The 15,022-nt window shown below is 45.2% G+C and overlaps 1 protein-coding gene across 6 annotated transcripts in view; it reads right to left on the bottom strand.

Annotated features, from left to right (window-relative positions):
* The window catches only part of YIPF1 (Yip1 domain family member 1), a 36,197-nt gene that overhangs the window by 12,014 nt on the left and 9,161 nt on the right, over positions 1-15,022 (bottom strand). For 3 of the 6 annotated variants that reach the window (XM_045897651.3, XM_064589107.1, XM_064589108.1), the window contains 5 exons: positions 14,915-15,002; positions 9,206-9,322; positions 6,115-6,281; positions 5,586-5,768; positions 443-538 (listed from right to left, as the gene is read on the bottom strand). In XM_045897651.3, coding sequence (XP_045753607.1) covers positions 455-538; positions 5,586-5,768; positions 6,115-6,281; positions 9,206-9,322; positions 14,915-15,002 — 639 coding nt within the window. In that variant the 3' untranslated portion in view covers positions 443-454. The remainder of the gene's footprint in view (positions 1-442; positions 539-5,585; positions 5,769-6,114; positions 6,282-9,205; positions 9,323-14,914; positions 15,003-15,022) is intronic. The other 3 variants (XM_045897648.2, XM_045897649.3, XM_064589106.1) reach the window with 1 other exon arrangement.

Raw genomic sequence — 15,022 nt, 5'->3', positions numbered from 1 at the left:
GAGAACCCTATGAGTAATTCAAGAGAAGTCACACTCAGGGTCTGAGGCCAGGTTGAGAAGTCACAGGGAAACTAGAAAAACCACCAGGACAGTAACCAAATAGAATAAACCCATACTGTGCTCCCGGGAAGGGGACAGAGAGCAGAGGAGAGGGGATGCGGAGCCAAAAGGCAGGAAGGAGCTCCTCTAATGAAGAAGCTAAGAGCTCACCTCTCCCAAATCTATCAAGCCAGGACCATGTGGATCTCACAGCTGAGGCCTTGGGCTGGAGGGCCGTATAGATACAGACATGCTCGTGCACAAATGCCTTAGTGAATCACACAGGAAGACAAAAGGGTCTGGCCCTCTTGGTTCTTGATGCTAGCAGTTTGAGAAGTGATGCACTTGCCCATTTTTTACTGCGCCAAACCACAAAAAACACCATAAAAATATAATCTCTTACTTTCCTCTTTAGCTACTTGGCTGTTGCAACTGTTTGGTTTGGAGCAACTGTAGTTGTTGGGAGGTGGTCCATCTCTGGCGCATCAAAAAAGTATGCCTGCAGGAAGAGGAAACCCATGAGGGGAGTTAAAACACAATGGTCTGCTCGAGTGTTCTAGACTCCAAGTTGATACGATTTCTGGGCTCCCCGGGGCCCCTACGTTTCCCTCTGCCACGCTTGTCAACCCACTGAACTACAACTGACTCTGTTTCTGTCCATCTCACTTACTCTGCTATGAGTAACTTTTTAAAATGTAGCCACCGTTTACTGGCCACTTCCTCCATAGGACTTAATCTGCATAAGAACCCCGTAAGGCTGCTATTATTATCCTCATTTCACAAATGAGAAACGGAGGCTCAGAGAGGCTGTCATTCCATCTGGTGCACATGGCTAGCGGATGGGAGAGTTGGGTCTTTCTGACTCCAAGGCTCAGGCTCTTCATTGCCACATCATCCAGTCTCTCCTCCAGGGCAAAGACTGTGTCCTTCCTGTTCCTGTGCCACCAGCCTCTCACTCAGGGTCTGGCCCACGATGTAAACAATCCATATAAAGAAACTGAGCTACAACAGATTGCTGCTAAACTAGCTGGCTCTTGGTAAGGACCTTTACAAGAAAGTGCCAGGCAGGCCTGACCTCATAATTCTCCAGCTTGGAAAAGAAAGGTCTGATAAGTGATTCCAGTCACCATCTACAATTTCACTGTCAAAAATCAGGAGGAGGTAGGGGCGCCTGGGTGGCTCAGTCGATTAAGCGTCTGCCTTCGGCTCAGGTCATGATCCCAAGGTCCTGGGATCGAGCCCCATGTTGGGCTTCCTGCTCAGCGGTAGCCTGCTTCTCCCTCTCCTCCCCGCTTGTGCTCTCTCTCACTATCTCTGTCACTATCTGTCTCTCTGTCAAATAAATAAATAAAATCTTAAAAAGAAAAAAAAATCAGGAAGAGGTAGAAGAGGGAGAAAAAATAAAGAGGATCTTCCGACCTGTCTCAAAGTCTGAGAATCCGACTTTAGCCCAGGAAAATACCTGGGTTGTTCAAAGTAAGGGGAATACCTTAATAAGTCAGGGGTCACTGCACACTTGTGACTCTCCCTTGGAGTCATGGCATGAGGAAGGTAAAAGGACAAAAAGCCAAATCAAGAACCATTTCACCAGCTCTACTCTCTATCAGCCAGAAGGGGGCACCAAGACGACACACTGGAGCTTTCCCCAACACTCCTGTTCTGTGTGAACTCTTCAACAATCCATTTCCAAGTTTCTAGCTGCGGAGCCCCCTTAGCTTGTCACATTCCCAGAGCAATCTTATTAACTCTAAAAGCCTTCTTCCCAGGGCCCGTTCTGGCACCTGCTTTCTGAGGTGGGGAAAGAATCGTTCCTAACTTAAGGGGGTGGGGGACAGGGGCCATGCTGCTAGTGTTGGGCCCCTCCAGCTATCTCGATGCTGTGTGCACAGAGCCACAAAGCGCCCCCCATGGTGCAGGAGCCGTGCCTTTCTTCCAGGCTCCTGGAGGAGGCCCTCATCAGATGGAATGAGCCAAGAGGCCAGGGTCTAAACTTGTCTTTGCTAGTAACTCACACTGTAACTTTGGACAAGTCACTCCACCCCTCTGAGCCTGTTTTCTAATGTGTAAAACAAAGGGATTAGAAAAAATTGCCTCTAAGGGCAACTATAATTCTATGACTCGTTAGTTCATTAATGCCACAAATACTTAGTAACAACCACAGTTACCATTTGGGGAGTGCCTACTGTGCACCAGGCACATACTAGATCATTAATAATAGGCAATGTTATCCCCATTTTATTTTATTTTTAAAGATTATTTATTTATTTATTTATTTGAGAGAGAGAATGAGATAGAGAGCATGAGAGGAGGGAGGTTCAGAGAGAGAAGCAGACTCCCTGCCGAGCAGGGAGCCCGATGCGGGACTCAATCCTGGGACTCCAGGATCATGACCTGAGCCGAAGGCAGTCGCTTAACCAACTGAGCCACCCAGGCACCCAATGTTATCCCCATTTTAAAGATGAGCAAGTGGAGGCTCAAAGAGATGGAGATTTTCCCAAGGCTACACAACCCTGTGTCTGAGCTAGGGTTTCAATCCAGCTGTGTCCGGCTCCAAAGTCTATGTTCTTCTCTTCTGTGGAGCGGCCTGCTATTTGGCACCTAGCCTACGCCCCGTCTAGATATAGGCACCGTGGAGGCGTCAGGATGAACCATCAGGTTTTCTAGAAGTCAGGCCAGGAGTGTCACCTGGCAGGGAGCGAGGGCACGGGACGGTCGACTATCAGCAGTAACCCCCGCGAACACAGGCTTGTACATCTACCCGCCAGCCAAGGACGCACCCTTCCGGGCTTCCTTAGTCATCCCCGCCAGGAGTGTCCCGCTACCAACAGCGCACAGCCATGAGCACCGAGGGGCCCTCGGCAGGTAGAGTGCTGGCATACGCTTCAGAACATTGAGGCAAAAATGGCAATCTGTGCTCCCCAGGGCAGAGTGGGAAGCCACGCTGTCTGGGTCAGTCAGTGCCCCTCCGCTGCCAAGTCTTCTCCCTGCCCTTCCAATAAAAATAATGTCTTGCATGTGTTCGGCTTGTGTTGTTCACGTTGCACATTCAATCCTTGCAAAAGTAAAGATGCTCTGCAGCTCCTTTTTCTAAGTGAGGAGGTGGGGTTCAGAGAGGGGAAATAACCAAAGCAGGGGTGAGGGAGCTGGGACCAGACCCCGTCTCCTCATCTCTGCTTCAGCCTCTTGTACTGCACATCTCCAGAAGATGACAGAGGAGGCAGCTCTGGTGTGGAGAACAAAACTCCAGGCACAGAGGGCCCCTGGCTAAACACCTGATCATGGAATCGTTCCCTTCTTCGAGGAGGAGAAAATTGTGCCTCCCCTCCAAGAAAGGGGTCCTACACCTGCAATTCCCTCCCTGCTCCATCATCCAATGCGCCTGGCTCCCCGGAGTCCCCTGGAAGTGGACCAGGCAAGGCCTTCTCTCCTGCCTCCTTGTCTCCTCCAACTTCCCAACCAGGTGTATGATGGGAAAGATGTTCTGGAGAGAGGCGGGAAGATGCCAGCGAGAGGCACACATGAAAGGGCCCTGGCAGCTTCAGATGACACAGGGCTCTTCTAGTAACTTCTTTACATCTGAAGAACCCTTCACAGTATATGAAGGGCTCTCACAGCCATCTCACTGAGCCTCACAAAAGCCCACAAAATTTTAATCTCCGTGACAGAGGAGAAAGCCAAGTTTCTGAGAGAGAGCGCTCGCCTAGGCTCGCAGTGCTAAGCCCAGTGCAGTACTCTTTCTGCTTCCCTCTAATTGCTCTTTTCCAGCAAGTTCCTGAGCAGCAAGATGGGCAGGTAAGTCCCAATGTCAGTGTCATTTATCCCAAAAGGGAGGAACAGGCATAGGAGGTAAAAGAGCCTGCCATGCGCACCAAATGAAATAGGTTCTTAATAATACTCTTACCACCACCACCCCCTCCTCCTCCTCCCTGCTCCAAAGTCTGATTGCCATGCTCCTCTCGATCCTTTACACAACTGAACAAGGCAGCACTTCTTCCTGCTTCCTTTTCTCCATCAATGCCTCAACTAAGTATATAGGGACGAAAATTCAAGGGAGACATGGGGACACACCAGTGAGAGGGCTACAGTGAGACAGGATGTTCTTCCTCAGCAGACAGAAGGGTCAAGGAGGGTCGCAGCAGCATTACAAGGGATCAGCCCAGGGGCTCCAAGTGCCAGAAATTAATGGTGTCACTCTGCCGTGAGTCAAACCAACAGTCCTGTAGAGGTCTCAAGAATTTAAAGCTCAGACACGTGGAAAGTATATGTAAACCAGCTCTGTGTCTCAGAACCTGGCACTTTTTATGAGACTCGTTCAGTGATCAAGTATTGGGATCTTATGCATGACCCAGGCTGTCTAGACAAAAATATTATAGATCAAATGGTGCCAAAGAAATACTTACTCCCACAACTGTAAAACCTGACCAAGAGTCTGGACACGGGTGAGATGGATGGATATCTTCCCGTGGGTACGTCCTTTCCTTCATCAGTGACCTTAACATTCCTCAGCTTGGAGTTCTTTAAAAACCTGTGTCAGGCCTTGTTAAGGCCATGGACCGAAATATTTGTGTACAATGTGCACAGATAGAAAATCATATCTCCTTAGGATCAAGGGAAAGGGACCTAATTTATGGGTATTTGTGGGACAAGTTCTACATTAAATATTTTATATGTACTATTTTATTTTATTCTCAGAACAACCCTATGTGGCAGGAAATACTATGCCCATGTTACAGATTAAGACGTTCAGATTCAGAGAAGTTAGGTACCATGGCCAAGCTCATACAGCCAGTGAGTAAAAGAGCCGGTGTCCGATCTGGGCCTTTCTGACTCAAAAGGACATGCTCTCCCTAAAAAGACACCCAAATACATGAACTCAAAAACTCTTTTAAACGTTACTCACCTTAAAAATATCTCCCCTTTCCTAATTTGACTTCATCCTCATGCTTTCCACCTATGAAACTATAAATTTCAAAACTCTTTCTAGGTATGCGCAGAAAACCAGCAAAGACATCCAAAGGCAGAACTCCCCCACCAAGCCCCGCACCCCAACCTATTATAGACACTCATCCAGCTCCACTTCCTCTGGCCACACTCTGAATCGTAACCAAATTTCAGAAATTTGGTAAAGCCAGAGATTACCATCAAATTCTCATAAATTTACCATTTCTCATTTAGGACAGTCTATTTAAAACAATATTCATTTTATGCAGCCAGTTTTAAAGGAATTATTGTGAATAACAGCTTGGGGTCTTTCAGCATTTGTATGTAAAGCACACAGGAAGGGGCGCCTGGGTGGCTCAGCTGGTTAAGTGTCTGCCTTCGGCTCAGGTCATGGTCCCGGGGTCCCGGGGTCCCAGGATTGAGCCCCGCATCGGGCTCCCTGCTCAGTGGGGAGCCTGCTTCTCCCTCTCCCACTCCCCCTGCTTGTGTTCCCTCTCTCGCTGTGTCTCTCTTTGCCAAGTAAATAAATAAAATCTTTTAAAAATATAAATAAATAAATAAATAAAAATAAAGCACACAGGAAGATCACAGGAATGAGACCATACCAAGCAGCCCACAGAAAGCAGCGTGTGAAGCAACACAATCGTGCCGATTGTGGCCAACGCGATGCGCCTGTTATCCTCACGAACAGCTGGCCAAAATGTCATTGCCAAGACAGAGCCTGAGACCCCCAGCGCAATCATGACTAGAATCCAACGGACAGCCTTCTGGGGGATAATCCACAGTACCTGAGAGAAAAGGAGGGAGAGGAGGGCTTTATTGGAGGCATCTGGTCACTCCAGGCACCTGTGCTTACAAAGTCCCCTGAGCCCATTGGCAGCTGGGCGCCCCCTACCACCGTGGCGTCTCAGTCTCAGCCGGAGAAACACCCCAGCACGCAGACTGAGGTGAATGCTTTCAGAACGAAGGGCTGGAGGTCCAGCAAAGGCACTTGGCTCCCTATCCCCCTTCCTGCTGAACTTCTAAATTCAAAGGGTATTTTTCAGGTGCCCATCAGTGTTGGGCTAGAAATGATGACGCCGGCTGAATTTCTGAGAAGCCCAGGGCGTCACTCAGAATAAGTGTGGTACTTACTGCTGTGGGGATATAAATGAAGAGCGAATATCCATAGACACACACGATCTCCAAAAACGAATAGGAAACGATGTTCATAACTTTGCTGTTTCTCCACATGAGGAAACCCCAGAGTGCGAGAGGAACCAGCCAGGCATAGGCATAGATGATGGTGGCCGCTATGGACACTGAGGATGAGAAGACAAAGGTGGCAGTCCGAATTACCATCAGCGCACTTCTCATACCTTCCTGGACTTATTTCCTAACACGTCCACCTGCTTCACTGGATCATGGGATCGTGTCTTACTACGCCTGGCACAGTACCTGCCCCAGAGTAGGCACCCAATCACGGTCCTGAATTGACAAATCTTCAGCACCGTCTTTGTGGTGAAGACCAGTGGTCTCTCCTATGGCTTTTATAATTTGTTTAGTAACTAACAACTCATAGTATTAAACAACTGCATTATGCAACTGAAAGACTTCAGAGGGCCTCACTCCAGGTGTTTAAACATACCAAGCATTTCGATCAAGCGAAAGCCAACTCTCCCCCTAGAAGAACACACCCTCTTTCCTCGGCTAACAAGAGCTGAGGCTGATTTCTTGAGCAAATTTTTATTAAAAATGCCCTGGGTACAGATTAACTGGCTGTGCATGCTATTTAGAGGGCCTTCTATCCCTGAAGTAGGGAGTTTCAGTTCATCGATGAATTGGTCGAAATGTTCCTCACATTCGCTTTCTTCACTAAGTAATTCTGCGCCTGTGCTGGAAATGCTGCGTAGCGGCTCCTCAGAACAGCAACGTTCAGCATTTTACTGTCCCTTCCTCCTCTTCCAGGAGCACCAGGCTCCAGAGGCTTCATTTGCCCTCTTCTGGAGTGGACAACCAGTAAGTGTGGCTAAGCCCGTGGCACCAGCCTTTCCCACAGCAAAATCAGAGGGTGATGCACTTAACGCTCTTGGCAAGCACAACGGCACCCCAGGCAATGTAGTCAGACCCCACATGTGGACTCCATGGACTCTAATCCTAACTCTGCCACTTGTAGCTAAGTAACCCTGAGTAGTGAATTACTTAACTTCCCTGCCTTAGTTTCCTCATCTGTAAAATGGGAATAAAATAGTATACTACCTTATAAGATTACTAGAATTAAATGAATTAAAACAAATAGAACACTGATTGATAAATAATAAATGCTCAATCAAGAAGTAGCCTTTTCTATTATTAACTGATATGTAAATACATTATTTCACATAATCTACATCTTCATTTTAGAGATGAGGAAACAGGATCAGAGAAGCTAAGTGGTTTGGTCAAGGTCAAATAACAAGTGGTGGAAGCAGGATCTGACTTTGTGGATGTATACTCTTTACATAAAATGGAAAAATGTTTAGGGGCGCCTGGGTGGCTCAGTCGGTTGGGCATCCGACTCTTGGTTTTGGCTCAGGTCGTGATCTCGTGGGTCATGGGATTGAGCCCCATGTTGGGCTCTGTGCTCAGCAGAGAGTCCGCTTGAAAATTCTCTCCCTCTGCCCCTCCCCCCCACTCTCTCTCTCATAAATGAATCTTTTAAAAAATGGAAAAATGTTTATTGACAGAGTCAACGACTATCTTACTGGTACATTCATATCATGACTCCCTTATACTGCCCAGCCAAGGAGGATAAGAAAAGATAAAAACCCTCCTGAGCTTCCAGACCCTCAGGCAGGGTCATTCCCTCTTCTGTCAATACACCTATACATACCTCTGATACAGGAATTAATACATCCCACTTACCACAATATTCCTTTACCTGTCTTTCTTAACCATTGAACAACTTGAAGGCAGGGTCTATATCTCATGAATAACATTTATTGAGTTAAACTCAAATCAGAGTCATTTGACAAATGGGGCTGTAACTGAATCCAGGTCTGACTCCATGTAAATGGGCCTGGAAGGTAAAAGGGAGGATACATGGAGACACATACACACACACACACACACAGAGGTAATTGCATATCTCCCTATACACACATATACGTGTTTGTGTAGGAATTCTTTTTTGTATAAGGCATTATTCCCATCTCTTTACACACATCAACTCTATTCTCACAGGAGTCCAATAATATAGGTATTATTATTCCCATTTCACTGATAAGGAATCTGAGGCCAAGAGAGATGAACTAATTTGCCCGACACACAGAAGCTAATGAGTGATGGAACTGGAACTTGAAGCCAGTGACCTGGTTCTGGAGACTGTGCTCTTAGAGGGTCTATCTACAGCCTCTAAACAGGACAGCAAGCAGGCAGCGGGGCGGGGAGAGGGGGTGGGGGAGAGGAGGGAAGGAGGGAAGGAGAGAATGGAGGAAGTTGTGCACTTCAATGTCAATCTCCTACAAAGCCAAACTTCCTCATTGGGGGGTGGCTGTCATCTGTAAGTCCCTAAAAAGTTGTCTGTTGCTTTATTTGTATAATTATCCAATACTGCCACAAGAAAGGAAGTTTTAAAACAATGTCATCCACAAGCCCATCCCTAGGACAAACTCCTTTCTACATTCTCCCTTCGAGACCCTGACCATTTGCAGACTTCTCTGTAACCAAGTTGCCAACAGCATAGGCATAATTTTGGATTATCAGTTTTCCACATTGTTCTAAGTGCTTCATAATTAGTGGCTCCAGCCCAGCTAGTTGAGTCACCACGGCTTAAATAACAATGCCCCTATTGTTTCCAACATCTGGATAATACAAATAATGCTACAATGGAGACTTTCATGCACACTGCTCTTTACTTACTTTGCACATTTTTCTTTGGATAAATTCCAATTGCTATTTGGCCTTGCCTTCCAGCTTTCCAAAAGACATGTGGATTCACAATATTGTGCATGTACTCAAGGCCACTGAATGGTATACTTTAAGAGAGTTAAAATGGTAAATTTTATGGTATGTGTATTTTACCACAATAAAAGATTATGTAGATTTATATAGATGGGTGGTAACTCTGAGATGATAAGTATGTTTGAATCCTTAAATACAAAAAGCCAGGGCTGCAGCACGTAGAGACAGGGGCCCAAGGGCACAGTAAAAGGAACTCATGGTTACAAACTGAAAGCATTCCAAATGAGTCAAGCTATTCACCAACCTTTTCGGAATTCGGGTACATAATGGTATGTCTTCTCTCCCAGATGGATTAAGAAGTTGGAAAGATTCCCACTAATTGCTATGGCAAAGACTAGCGTGGCACATATCCAAAAGGGGCCTGCAAAGAAAACCAGAAAATTCAGTCAAGAAAATGAAGCACTGGCTTCTGGACACTTACAGAGTAATTTCTCTCCCTCGACCTATTCATGTAAGCAAGGGAAAATGAATTTTAGATGCAATCAATACTCATTTAATGGGAATTTTCTTTTTTAAAAGGTCAAACACACAACTCAGCAATTAGGTGCATTGACGATAGGGGAGACTGAATGAAAAGGCCAAAACACCTTCCACAATTAGGTGACTAAAGACACTAATTTGTTTATAGCTTCTGTAATTAGAGGATCGTCCAAAAAATCATGGACATTTTGTTAAATCTTTTCCATCAGGATACAGGAAGCAAAGGTTACTTCCTTTATCTAAGTGCCAAATGTTAATTAATGCCCAGAGAAAAATGAATCAGGCAGGTCCTTCTGCAGTCTAAATGGAAGAGTAGGGCGAGCAGAACACTTTAGGAAGAGTTAATTTAATCTACCAGTTCATCATGGGTGTGTGTGTACATGTAATGTGTGTTTAAGGCTTTGTTTTTCTAATGAAAAAGTAATACATGCACATAGTTCAGTGTTCAAAAGGTACAAAAGGGAATCCAGAGAAAAATAAACTTCCCTCTCTCTTTGTTCCCTAGCTCTATGCATTTCTCCTCCCCAGAGCTTGCCACCATAACCTCTTTGTGGCGAATCTTGCCAGAGATTTCTATATACCTATAAACAAATGCATATTTGGTGTGTGTATAGATGATAACATACATATATATATATCTATATATATCTTGCTCTGTACTTGACTATTTTCACTTTAATATATCCTAGAGATTCTACCATAGCTATTCATAAAAATCAGCTCATTCTTTTTTTAACGGTTATCAAATATCCCACTGAGTGAATGAGTATACCGTGCTTTGCAAATTCCTTTCACTATTTCACTTGATTTCATGAATGCCACCCTTGTTTCTCCCTATCTAGAAAAAGTACTATGTGGAACCAATAGAATTTTTAAAATGAGAGATTTCTAATAAATCTTAGGAAATTAATTTTTCAATTTCACCAATGTTTTGCAACACTTTTGGGAATAACTACAGGCACCTTGACATATCACAAAATTCAGAAAATTACTGCGTTGCGGGAGATGCCTGGCAGAAATGGGTTAGCACTTCTCCAAGCCAGGCTGGTTCCTGAAGGCAGGAGCACAAGCAATGGACTGGGATGCTGCCAAGAGTCACCAATAGTGCTTTCCACAAATTGCTGCTGAATCACTAGCCTGCAGGCTCTCTGCTACCGGACTAAATCTTGTTCACTGTATTATTCTGAGTCCCGACCATACAAAAGATGCAACAAGCAAACAAGACCATAACACCTCCTACAATTTAACAATCAAAAAATCCCCCAAAGCTCTGTTGAACAAATGAACAAAACTGACCATGTGTTGTCAATGGGCTGAGACCTACCAAGCATATGACCACCAGTGGCCAAAGTATTATAGTTCCTATAACCAGAAAGCAGAGAACATCATATCCTATTGGCCATTACCTGTAAGAACCCACTGTCCCCTAGACCCTGGGCCGGGTGCTGGGGACATCATGATGCACAGCAGACAGTCCCTGTGTCCTGTGCCTGCGCGCACACAGGAAGCTCGGCTTCCAGAGACACACAACCACCCACACATCCCAGGGCCTTCCAGTTTGCTTTACACGCCTTCCCTCTTCCTCTTTCCTGCCAAATTCCTACTCTCATTACGGGGTGGGGTGGGAGGGAGCCTTAATTTAGTTTGCATTATGCATTTTTGTATTATAAAATATTTCTAACATACAGCAAAGTACAAAGAATGATAAAACAAACACTGGTGTACCCATCATGCTACTTTCTCAAGTCTTTCTAATGGGGTCATACTACTCACATCCTTCTACGACATACTTTCTTTCATTTATCTTTGTTCTGAGATTTTATCCACATTGATGCTTGTAGATCTCATTCATTCCTAAAACCACAGATTCTGTGTATGAACACACTGCAATTCACGTCTCTCTTCTCCTGATGATGAATATGTGGTTGCTTCCAAATCTCTGCTATATAAGCATTGCTGCTGCAGTGAATATTCTTCTATGTCTTCTTTTATATTCGTGAGTTTCTCTAAGACCATACATCTAGGAGTGGAACTGCTAAGTGGTAAGGTAGGAGCATCTTCAAATGGCTCCCATTCGCATAGCACTTACGTCCCCACCAGACATACAAAAGTTTCCATTGCTGTACACGTTCTTGACAACTCTCGGTATTAACGTTTCTGAAGATCTGACTTAAGAGTATGTCACTCCTGTGCTCAAACCCTCCAATGGCTTCTCATGTAAGTAAAAGCTGAAGTCCACTGCGACCATGATTCTACATAACTTACCCCTGCATCATGTCTCTCTGACCTCATCTACCAGGTCCCCTCTTTCCTCTGGCTCAGTTACACCAGTCTCTGCTGTCCTCTGAGCATACCAAGCAAGTTCCTGCCTCAGGGCCTTTGTGCTTGCTGTGCCCACGGCTTCAGATGCCTTCCCTTTAGATATCTACATGGATTGCTCCCAATTCCTCCAGGCCTTTACAGTAAATTCACCTCTTAATTTTTTTTTTTAATTTTTTTTAAGATTTTGTTTATTTGAGAGAGAGAGAATGAGAGACAGAGAGCATGAGAGAAAGGAGGGTCAGAGGGAGAAACAGACTCCTTGCTGAGCAGGGAGCCCGATGTGGGACTCGATCCCGGGACTCCAGGATCATCAACTGAGCCACCCAGGCGCCCCCAATTTTTTTTTTTTAACTTCAAATCCACCCACCCACACAAACTTTCCTGTCCTTTAAAATTTTCACCTTGGCATTTATCACTTGCGTATATATTTGACTTATTTTTATGTGTTTATTGTTACGCTCAGTAGATTCTAAACTACCTCAAAACAAGCATTTTTTCTCACTGCTCTATCTCCAGTGCCTAGAATAGTTAAGTGCTCAATATTTGCTGAATTAATTGAATGAAGATAAGCCAATTTGTACATGTTAGCTAAAATGATGAGCATAATATAATATCTTGTTTTGTTTTTATTTCCCTGATTACAGGTGGAACTCAGCATCTTTTCATGTATTTGTTGGCCATTTGGCTTTCCTTTTCTGTGAATTGCTCATTTTCCCCTAGAACTTATAATTGGTTTTATTCTTATAATTGGTAGGAGTTCTAAACATATTCTTGCTTTTCATCCTTTGTTGCTTATGAGAATTACAAATATTATCTCTGGTCTGTGGCTTATTTACTTTTTTTTTTTTTTTTACTTTGCTTATGGTTAATTTGGTGGTGTAGAAATTTTATATTTTAGTTTACATGCAGTCAAACTCATCGACTTCCAATTCTGCAGACTGGCGCTTCCGTCATCTTTTTCCTGACCACTGCCTCCCACCTGCCCTCCAAGGCCCAGTCCTCTCTGCTATCAAACACTTTACCTATATAGTACCTCCCTTTTTTTTAACCATGTCTATGAGCTCATGAAGCTAATAGTGTTGTGAAAAAACAGGCTTTGGGTTCAAATCCTGGCTTTGCCATGAGAGGCCGCATAACAGAATGATGAATATGGATTATGAGCCATGGTGCTGATTTGAAAACTGAGCTCAGCCACTTACTAGCTATATGATCTTAGGCATGATACTGACTTCTGCATGACTCAGTGTCCTCATCCATACAACGGGATAATAAGAGTACCTACCTCATAACGTTGGGGTTGTCATGAGGACGAAGTGAGTTAATACAGGTTCTTCCCCAATAACAGGGCACATAGTAAGCACTGAGATTGTTTGCTAGTGTCATTTTCATTGCTAACTCTGTGACTATGGGCAAGCTATCCTCCCCAAACTTCCATTTTCTCTTTTGGAAGACAAGGCTACCTTGGAGTGTGGGAAATAAAACTGTAAAACAGTAACACAGGGCTGAGCTCTTGGCACTTGTGAGGCGCTTGGCAGATGGTCGTTCTCTCGTTTCTCTCTCCCTGGGGGTGGAGACCATGACTATATCTTTGAACCCTCAGTCTGTAGCACAAAGTAGGGTGCTCAAAATTTCTTGGCGTGCTTCCTCTGTGCCAAGCGCTGATGACATGGATCACTTAGACACACGGCCTGTCTCTCAAGATCTCAGGCTAGAAGAATGAACAAAAGAGCTGGAGACAAACCGCCTTGGCAACACTTAGACGAGAGGTATAGGCCAAGGCATGCTTTGCACGTGGTGCTCCCTGGAGCTCCAGGCACTGCACCGACATCTGGCTGGAGCTGCCAGTGCTGCCAGAGAGGAGCTGTACGGAAGGAGCCTCTCCCCAGCCTCCCCCACAGCCGTTCCCGCTTTCTCGAGCTCCAAATATTGGACATCCATGCCAGGTGATGAGAAGGTTCTGTAGCTTAAAGCCACCAGGCGAATAGAATAAAGATGGGCTTTATGGAACACTAAACTAGTTCTAGTTCTACTTTTTTAGTTTTGACACCTCTCAGCCTTGATTTCCTCACAGGGCAAAGAGGGATAATCACACTTAATCCAGAGTGTTCTTGAAAGGACTAACCAGTGTATGCAGTCATTGGCACCTGGTAGATCCTCACGAATTCCTTCTCCTCTTATAATCAACATGTGGACAAAATACGTAACATATTACTCTAATACTTATTTAGGACTGAGCATACATTTTCCTAAGCCTCATCGAGCTTCAGCTTCCCATTGAGAAATGGGGATGACACCTACCCCAAAGGGTGCTACAAGAATTAAAGGTGACCACGTACACAGTCTTTTGCAGAGCACCTGCACACAGAAAGCACCCAGAGCCGTTGGCTCTTCTCTTCTCCCTTCAAACACGGGAGGTCATGGCCGTGGGAGCCCTTTGCCTGAGGAGCGCTGAGTGAACCTCTCACCTATCTCAGATAGCGGGGAGGGATAACAGTCATCCCCCCACCCATCGCTCTTACAGACTTCCAGTGCCACTGGCTGAGTCCCAAGGGGAGCCAGCTCATCGGAGGGCACAGCTGGGACTCAGCACATGAATGAGTAAGTGTGACAATACCTTTCCCACACTTATCCCCACCATCAAATCCTCTAAAGTTAAAATCAACAATCTCCTGGGGCACCTGGGTGGCTCAGGCGGTTAAGCGGCTGCCTTCGGCTCAGGTCATGGTCCCAGGGTCCTGGGATCGAGCCCCGCATCGGGCTCCCAGCTCTGCGGGAAGCCTGCTTCTCCCTCTCCCACTCCCCCTGCTTGTGTTCCCTCTCTCGCTGTCTCTCTCTCTGTCAAATAAATAAATAAAATCTTTTAAAAAAAAAATCAACAATCTCCTCTTAAAGTGACTTAATTCATCTCAAGTTTGTAGTGTCATTTGAAGACTTTCAAAAGACATACTAATTATTTGTCATCGCGGCATTACTGTAACACAGAATTGCATTTTCCCCAAAATGTTTTGCAAAGGTTGTTACTGACGTTCAGAAGAGCTGACTAAAATGTAGCATGCCCCGCCAAAAGCACTTCTCCAACTTTTCGGGCAACCTGCGGGCTCACCTGAATTCAACCAGGACACGGTAAAGAAGCAAAACGGGGCATACGTACCATAAAGGTCTGGATTACTGCGGATGTATAGTCTCACAAAGTTTTTTCCTGGTATCGGCAAAAGAGACCCCTTTATTCTGTCAAAGACCTGGAAAATAACACAGCAGG

This window comes from Mirounga angustirostris, unplaced genomic scaffold (genome assembly GCF_029215605.1).
Source record: "Mirounga angustirostris isolate CCGP_5_RB_7025 unplaced genomic scaffold, mMirAng1.0.hap1 SCAF_4, whole genome shotgun sequence".
In the NCBI taxonomy this organism is placed as follows: Eukaryota; Metazoa; Chordata; class Mammalia; order Carnivora; family Phocidae; genus Mirounga; species Mirounga angustirostris.
Note: the sequence above shows the minus strand (reverse complement) of the source record. Positions and strands in the feature narration are given on the sequence as shown.